The sequence below is a fragment of the Dromiciops gliroides genome, chromosome 2 (assembly GCF_019393635.1).
Source record: "Dromiciops gliroides isolate mDroGli1 chromosome 2, mDroGli1.pri, whole genome shotgun sequence".
Taxonomy (NCBI): Eukaryota; Metazoa; Chordata; class Mammalia; order Microbiotheria; family Microbiotheriidae; genus Dromiciops; species Dromiciops gliroides.
Window position 1 is genome coordinate 129,074,623 of NC_057862.1, and position 8,745 is coordinate 129,083,367.

The 8,745-nt window shown below is 43.0% G+C and overlaps 1 protein-coding gene across 4 annotated transcripts in view; it reads right to left on the reverse strand.

The window, feature by feature from the left end:
- The window catches only part of RGMA (repulsive guidance molecule BMP co-receptor a), a 55,104-nt gene extending 48,888 nt beyond the window's left edge, over window positions 1-6,216 (reverse strand). Inside the window, exons 1-2 of one of the 4 annotated variants that reach the window (XM_043988140.1) lie at window positions 6,037-6,216; window positions 5,865-5,928 (exon numbers count right to left, since the gene is read on the reverse strand). Coding sequence is in view for 1 of the 4 variants with exons in the window: in XM_043988144.1 (XP_043844079.1) it covers window positions 6,037-6,050 (14 nt within the window). In the remaining 3 variants the exon portion in view is untranslated. Of the gene's footprint in view, window positions 1-5,030; window positions 5,412-5,864; window positions 5,932-6,036 lie in introns of those variants that run through there. The other 3 variants (XM_043988139.1, XM_043988144.1, XM_043988141.1) reach the window with 3 other exon arrangements.
- Between the last annotated feature and the right edge of the window lie 2,529 nt (window positions 6,217-8,745).

An 8,745-nucleotide genomic window follows, 5' to 3' on the forward strand; every position in this document is an offset into this window, starting at 1 on the left:
CATAAAGCAGCAATTTACAAATCAGGGATTGAGTTATTTTGTTGATCGTTTAGACTTAATAAAAGGATTGTAGTGCAAATTAAACTTAAAAGTATATGGTTAGGGGGGCAGCTAGGTGGCGCAGTGGATAGAGCACCTGCCCTGGAGTCAGGAGTACCTGAGTTCAAATCGGGCTTCAGACACTTAACACTTATTAGCTGTGTGACTGGCTGGGCAAGTCACTTAACCCCAACTGCCTCACTAAAAAGAAAAAGGGGCAGCTAGATGGCGAAGTGGTTAAAGCACCGACTCTGGCTTCAGGAGTACCTGAGTTCAAATCCGGCTTCAGACACTTGACACTTACTAGCTGTGTGACCCTGGGCAAGTCACTTAACCCCCGTTGCCTGCAAAAATAAAAACAAAAACAAACAAACAAAAAAGTATATGGTTAGGGGCAGCTAGGTGGCGCAGTGGATAGAGCACCATCCCTGGAGTCAGGAGGACCTGAGTTCAAATTCGGCCTCAGACACTTAACACTTACTAGCTGTGTGACTGGCTGGGCAAGTCACTTAACCCCAACTGCCTCACCGAAAAAAAAAAGGTATACGGGTATATATGGTTTTTTGAGAGTCAGGTTGTAGCACATACCTGTATGACTCCTATAAAAATTCTTTGAGATCGGCTGAAGTGAAGTAGATGGTTCAGGGAATGAAGCTGTCACCAGAGTAGAGGTCTAGTGACTGTAGATGATTACTACTACTACTACTACTACTACTACTACTACTACTACTACTACTACTACTGCTACTACTACTGTTACTAGTACTTACTGCTGCTGCTGGCCGACACCACCACCAACACCATTACAAGAAGCAATAACAACTGACATTTATATAACCCTTTAAAGTGTGCAAAGTGCTTTACATCCAATATCTCATTTAGACCTTACAACATTCCTCATCAAAATATACTCTGAAGTCTCTTGAAATCCTGAGATTCAGCGATTCCATGTATACCTTCTAAGAAAACTACAGTTGGGGGGAGGGGGGCGGCAGCTAGGTGGTACAGTGGATAAAGTACCAGTCCGGGATTCAGGAGGACCTGAATTCAAATCCAGCCTCAGACACTTGACACTACTGGTGTGACCCTGGGGATTTAACCCTCATTGCCTCAGGAAAAAAAAGAAAACTACAGCTGGACAAAATACTTGATAAAACAACTGAAAGTTACTCCCTTAAATTGGTAGGTGTTACCTATTTTCAAAAAGTTAAGAATGTAAATAATACAATAGTGCCACAAACTCTGGGGATAAACTAAAAATGTCTTTTGAGAGTTTGCTTAAAAAAAGTTTAAGGAAATAACTGAGGATATTAAGGTACTTGGAAGCATAAAGAACACAATACTTGATAAGGATGTAATAGGGGTTTAATAACAAAACTCCCAGAAAATACTAAAGCCAATTATTTAGTCCCCGAGTCTGAATCACAGTGTATCATAGTAGAGAGAGAGCATAGACACTTGGACTAACTATTTTTTGAGTTAAGGAAACTGATGAGAGATTGCTCATCACAGTATGGTAGGGAAAACCAACAACATGAGAATAGGAATCAAGGAATGTTTGATTTTAATTTCAGCTTTATTACCAACTATCTCTGTGACCCAGGGTTTAGTATAGTGCTTGGCACATAGTAAGTACTTTTATAACTAGTGACTGACTAGAACAAGCTAATTAATTTAATTGGGCCTCCGTTTATTTATCTAAAATAATCGGTTGAACTAGATTATCTCTAAGATCTGTCTCATCTTTAAAGTTCCATTATTCTAAGTGATTTGCCCAAGGTTACACAGCTCTATGATAGTTGAGCTGGAGCTAAGACTCAGTCCATTAATTTGTACTTCCATAATAAGATTCCCCTCCTCCTCCCCAGACATTCCTTACCAAATGATCCAGATAGTTAAAATCATCTTTGAAAAACAAAAACTATTTACAATCATAAGAAAAAGGAAAAGTGAGGTTCTTATTAAAAACACAATTATAATTACATAACTTATTAACCAATTTTTGTCACTGCATTTAACTAGATGACAAAACTAATGGAGACATTTGGGGCTTAATGTCAGTAAGCCACTTTTAAATGCTAGGCACTAGAAAATACTTGGAGGCATTTAGTTCAAGAATACAGTCAGGGTTTATGCTATGTCCATTCCTCCTGCAATGGAGTGGCAGGGTCTTTCCAGACTATGACTCTTCATGCCTCTCTCCTGATTAAAATTTTTCTATTTCCTCCATCTTGTGATAGAAATTAGTTTATGTCTGGAAGTAATAAATGAACTTGAACTAGATGTAGTATGGATTAGATTGTAAACTATCTCTAGCATTTTGCCAGTGCCTGGCACAGAGTGGGCACTTAATAAATGATCACTGATTGATTATAAAGCCATATAAATTTATCTCAATATGAGGAAATGTTTAATTTTCAGATAGACATTGCTTCAGAAGAAGCAGAAAAAGGTAATGGCAACAGCTTGGAAAATAACATTTATTGGATTAAGTTCCATATGATAAAGCAATCACTTTGAGTTTTTTTTTCCTTTCTACCTCAGCTCTTTTTCTAAAAAGGGCTCATGTCTGTATCTGCTTGTCACTATAGAAAATACTAAGTCCAAAAACCATAATAAATTCCATACTGTTTTTGGCTTCTGTTCTCAAGGATTTGCCTGCTTCTTATAAGGTGGCAACAACTACACTAAAATAAATCAAACAAATGTTGATTAAGCACTTTGTGCTGGGTTCTAGGGATTGATTTTAATTTAATGGGAAGGTTATTATTTTAACTTCACCAGACAGTAACTTGCAGCTCCATTTGTCACAAAATTAAAAACTCTTAAAAGAAAAAAAACCATAATTCTATGTATAACTATGCTTTTAAGTTTAATAAACTCAATAAAATCTGTCAAACTAAATTATACACAATACATTTTTATGCTCCTAAACTAGCAAAATAGCCTTAGATTTGTAATGAATGCTGTAAAAACATTATACATACTTCATTTTTTCTAATATTTCTTTTGTTTTATGGCTTCATAATCTTCTCTGTTTTAACAGATTCTTTAATTAAAGTTTTCCCTTTAGAGGAAAAGTCTGGGATAAATGACTATCAAGCCCTTTAAGTTATATTGGTTTATGGAGGAAGTATTGCTGTCCCTGCCATCTCATCTGTATACATAGTTTTGGTGCAGCACAGTATTTAGTTCTTGGAGCTGGTGGAAAATGCCCCATCCACTGTTCTTTTTGGCATTTTTTCCCGTTGGGTGGAAAGCTGGAACTGATCCCTTTAAACTGTCAAAAGAAGAAAGGAAAAGGTGGATCTGATCTGAACAGCTTAATGTGCAGGTAGGAGACTGTAAGGGCCCTCTTCAGTTACGATTCCATTTAGAAAAGATGGGATCCACACTTTTCCATCTGTTCTTCCCAGCTGGGATATTTATTATAAGTCAAGTTCTATTACAATCAACTTCAAAGACAGTAAACCCTTCAGAATTTCACTAAAATGATAAAAATAATTCTTTTGTGCATTTTTGTTATTGCTTTATTCTTTTTAAATATTTCATTTGTTTGTTCTGTCCATCCTGTTAGATTAGTGTCTTGAGAGTAGGACTCATGTCTATTATTTCTTATACTGCATACTTGACCTGCCTTTATTAACTGCTTTTTATAGTATATAAGTAAGTGAAGCAGTTAATCAGGGATGGGATTGGGAAAGAGTGTTACTGTTCTATCCATGACTGACTCTGACATGCCTTTCCAGATAATATCTTATTTGAAAGAGGACATTAAATATAATTACAGGACAACGTTTAATCTAGTCTAAATGCTATGTTTACCAAACCAGGGACTTTGTCCTCCTTTTCATCCTGCAAAATATTCCTCAATGACATTTGATTTAATATTCCTTATATATCTTACTTCCCTCTGACAAATTCCTTAAGGGCATCTCTCTCTAAGTCTCTGTCTGTTTCTGTCTCTCTCTTTCCCTCCTTCCCTCCCTCCCTCCCCCATTCCCTCTTCCCCTCACTTTTTCTCACCAAGTATGGCAGTTAAAATTGGCTTATTATTAAGCATGCAACCAACAAGCAGACAAAGTCTAGAAACTATAGAACACTGCACTTGTGATATTGCAAAGGATTTTACTTTGTTACTTTAAAAGCAGATTGTTTTCTTCATAAAATGGTGAGAACTATTGTTTTCCTTCTCTACCTCTCAAGTCCTCCTACAAGTTTCTTAAGTTATAGGTGAAGAATTCCAAATGTAACCTGCTTCAAATTGAAAATGAAAATTGTTCTGCTGTAGACCAAAAGTGAAAAACATTTGATCCAGATTACAGAAGCCCCCAGCAGCTTGGCATGAGGATAGTTCCTTTATATGCTAGCGGATAATTAATTTTCCCCCTCGGATAGCGCCGAATGATAGGACCCAAAGGACTATTGTAAACCCACAGTCTATGCCCCCAAGTACTAGACTGTTAAAGTACAATATCGTTTAATATTCTTTTGTGGTTCTTGGCCAGATGTCATTTTGGCAGAATATCAGATATTTACTAAAATTAATTGGACTTTTTATGAAATTATCAAAATTGAAACCCACTATTTCTGGACCAACCTATTAGTTATCATTCGAACATAGCTTATATTCTCCGTAGTATACCTACTTTGTGAGAGGACGTGGAGGTGCCAGACATGTTATTAAAAGGAATTTGTGGCTCATTATTTCCGCTAGATGGAGCTGTTTTCCCTAATCCTTTTTCGAAACATTCAATTTATAAAATAATGCAATCCAATGCCACCTTAAACCACACGACATAATAGCAGCTCACAAGCTCCCATTAAAATCTCAATTTGGGGAAAATTGATTTTACCTCTTAGCAAATGCAATGCAATTATTCCAACACGCTACAATCAAGGATCATATGAAAGCATCCCCCAACTTTTGCCCAGTACCATAAATACACCTGTTCTGCCCAACCCCCACCCGCTCCACTAACAGTGCTAACCTGGGAATTAGCAAATGAGGCGCTTGAGATGCACTTCCCTGAGATAGTCAGCAGCAGATGCCTTGGACAGGCACATTCCCACAAATCCATAGAACTTCTGACAGTTTTGTGGCAGCAAAGATTCTAGATGATACTTTCGGAGGAGCCCAAAGTCCCCCCTCCCCAGCCAGGACAGGATGGAAACCCCAGACGAGGGTTACCCAGATGAAACCACTGACAGCATGCTGGATGGAATTCACCCAACACCGACCACCGTGCCACCGCGCCCTTCTTGGGTATTTTTGTAGTGAAATGAATGGGCTAAACGCATGCAAGATTCAAAGTTTGGGGCCAGCAACGGACCGGCCAATTGGGTTTTCCCGCGGGAGAGTCAGGCTTCAGGAGGATTTCAAGAAGCTGACGGCTGCAAACGAGAGGTGTGCGGCAGCAGCCCTCAATGCAAAACCGATAGTGCACGAGACAAGAAAAGCAAGACACATGCACACACGAACACAAATGCACACATATCACGGAGCAAAAGTCGAGAAAATAACCACAGTCCACCAATATAAACACAAGAGCTATACCCAGGGTCTATTTCAATCGCTACCGACTGCGAAAGGGGAATTCTCTTTCGGGGGTGGGGGGTGGGGGGTGGGGAGAACTCAGCCCCATAAAAACTTTAATGGCAAGTACTAAAAAGCTACAGCAATAAAACACAAATCAAGGAAAATTTAAAAACCAAAAGCAAAACCAAAAACGAGTTTCACGGGGTGCATGGGCTGGGGGTTCGGGGCAGGGGGTGGGGGAGGACACAACACACGTCTGTAAGAATCTTAGTATGGAATACACTACCGTCGGGGATATCAGCAAACTCCGAGCGAGGTGAGGACGAGTCCTATCTCTCCAAGGTGACCTGCTTCTGGGAGGGTCGGGACAGAGTGAGGAAGAACGAGTTCCCTCCTCCACCCTTCACCCCATTCTCTTCCTGCCTCACCCTCTACAATCACCGACTCTGCGCTCTTACCTTAACGGCTGCATGGGCCCCTCCGGCCCACGGGGGGTGGTGGAGAGGAGGGGGTGAAAGGGGACCGATCCTTTGACACGGGGGATTGAGGGAGGGTCGGCCACCTCGGGGCGTAGTTCCCTCCACTCTTCTCCCCACTAAATTCTCTGCGGCTGGGCTGGGAGCTCAACCCCCCCTCCCTCCCCGACCCCCAGCCCCCCAGCCCCCTGGTTCAGCTGCAGTTTGGGGAGTCCTGCATCCTTCCCCGCTGCATGTCTACGAGAGACTGGCGGAGGCAGGGACAGGGTGTGAAAGGAAAGTGATTTTTCCCCCCCAACGGATCAGCCCAGTCTGCAAGAGATAACTCGATAGACTGGCAGGCCGGGCGAGCCCCCTCCCTCCGCTAACCCTCCACGTGCTGGTGTGAGAAGGTTCGTTAACATGCAAAAGAGGGAAGGGGTGGGGTGAGGTGGGGGCGGGAGAATAAAGAAAAGCTGCCCAGCTCTGGTCTATCGGGGGAGGAGAGGAAGTAAAGGGGGGGTGTGCCAGTGAGTGTAAATCCCCCCTCTCCTATCTTTAGCCTCCCTTCCACACCGAAACACAGACCTGAGGGAGAAGGGACACCTTAAGAAAAAGTGGGAAGGGGAGGTGAAGGGAGAGGAAAAGAGTGAAGGAAAATGGGAGCAGGGTCTCAAAGCCCCCAGAGCAAACGTGCGCCCTGGTTAGATCTGGGTGAGCAAGAGAAGCGCAGACAGATGCTCTGCCTCTGCTCTGCCCGGCACGACCCGGCCGGCCCGGCCGGCCCGGCAGAGAGGCCCCCTACAAGTTTTTGACTCTCCCGTGGAAATATCAAGGATTCCCACCCAGTTTTCCACCTTCGGCCCAACTATGGTGAACTTGCTGTGCGTATCTCTTTAAAGCCCAAGGTGCATTTCCCCCGAAAATACTAAGGTCGGACTGTGAATTAGAGACAATAATTATTGCTCCAGTGTTACTTCCGTACAGGGCAGGAGAGGCTTTTGTCTTTTTTTCAAAACAGATTTATTCAGTGTACAGTATGTGTCTACTCTGTGTAGACAATGCTGAGGGTGGCTGACATTCTGCCACAGCTTTTAAACACTTCTGTGGTGGAGAGAAAGCAAGGAGACAAGATCAAAAATTAACTACAGCCTGAGAAGAGAAAAGGGTGATTTTATATCTTCGTTTTCTTTATTAGAGAAGTGAGAATAGAGGCATGCCAGCCAGTCACTCAGATTGTCCTCAGAGAAGGAAAGAATTCGATTCAATGAAAAAACTCCAGTTAACCTGTGAATGGTCCATCTTATTCAGTTACACCTCAAATTTATACAAATAGTGAACCCTAAGCATTGCCCAATCAATACTTTGCAGATCTGAAAAAAAAAGTGTATCAATTTCACATCTGAAAACCAGACTTGTGATGAATTAATCTTGTTGGGTAAAACCTGTGATTTCATCAATGTAGGAGAACTTCCAGTATGGGACCTCCTTCCACCAATACTGCAACTAATTGATATAGTGGGAAAATGGGATACGGGTTGGGGTTGGGGTTCTTGGGGATTCCTCTTTAAAGAATTACACCCTCTTGCACACAAAACTTAGTTAGAACAAGGTGATAGTTTATTTAGGAGCAAGGGAAGGGAAGGGTGGGGGGAGGGAAACCATGAAAGAAATCCTTAGACTTTTCATGGGGAGATTTGGCATAAAGCACATGGCTCAGAGGTACCAAATCTCCTCGAACAGGAGACCGGAAGGTACTTTTATAGAGGACTGATGGGGGTGGACCATCTGCCCATGAAAAGTTCCTTTAGTGAGAGAGGACCATCCCCCACTGGTGGTAGCTGGGGGAATTGGGTGAGCAGTGGAGGACCATCCCCCACTGGTAGTGACTAAAGGAATTGGGTGAGGGGTGGCTACGGATCCCTCTTCAGGACACAAAGGCCGAAGCCACACCCAAACTTATCTCCCCAGGATAAGGGAGACCGGAATGAAGGGTAGGAATCCCAAGCTAGCTCAGTCCGATTTGGTTCCTCTAGGCCTTATCGGTCCTCTGGTTTAGTTTCTCAAGGAGAAGATTCCTCGGTGTGCCCCAGAGAAATTCTGGGGTGCTCTGCGCCCCATGACATTCCCCACTTCTCTATATATAAGGAAAGGGGACGAAGATTCTTCTGAAACTGCTTCATGCTGACCGGGGGTCGAAGAAATCACGGCGCAAGGGAGGGGGAGGGGAGAGAAGTGGAGAAGGCCTGGAGTGCGCGGAGTTGTGAGGGGCCCAGAGAGTCCAGAGGCAACACGTAGGCACAGTGCCATGAATCCTTGAGCCTAGATGGAACAGACTTAAACAAAAAAATTAAAACTGACCAGAGCAAAAGGGAAAAGGGACTTTATCAGATCAGGAGTCAAGTGGGACCTTTTTGCAGGACAGGGTGTGGCCTGCTTTACAGGAGGGAGTTCCAGCCTAATTCTGTGATAGGCAGTGTCTGTCTACATTAAGGGTCCTTTTATCCCATCCCCACTTTGTGCCTTGATTGTATGCTAGGACCTGAACCAGAGAGTAAGACAGAGGTCGCCCCAAAACCATTCCTAGGCTTGCCTCCTATATCCAGCTTGGCCATAGGCCTGACACGATGCTGGTCAGGAGAGCAAGCTGCAGAGCCCTGGATTTTTGCTAAGCCGATCTCTCGGGTGCTGCCCTGGGGACAAAGAGGTAGG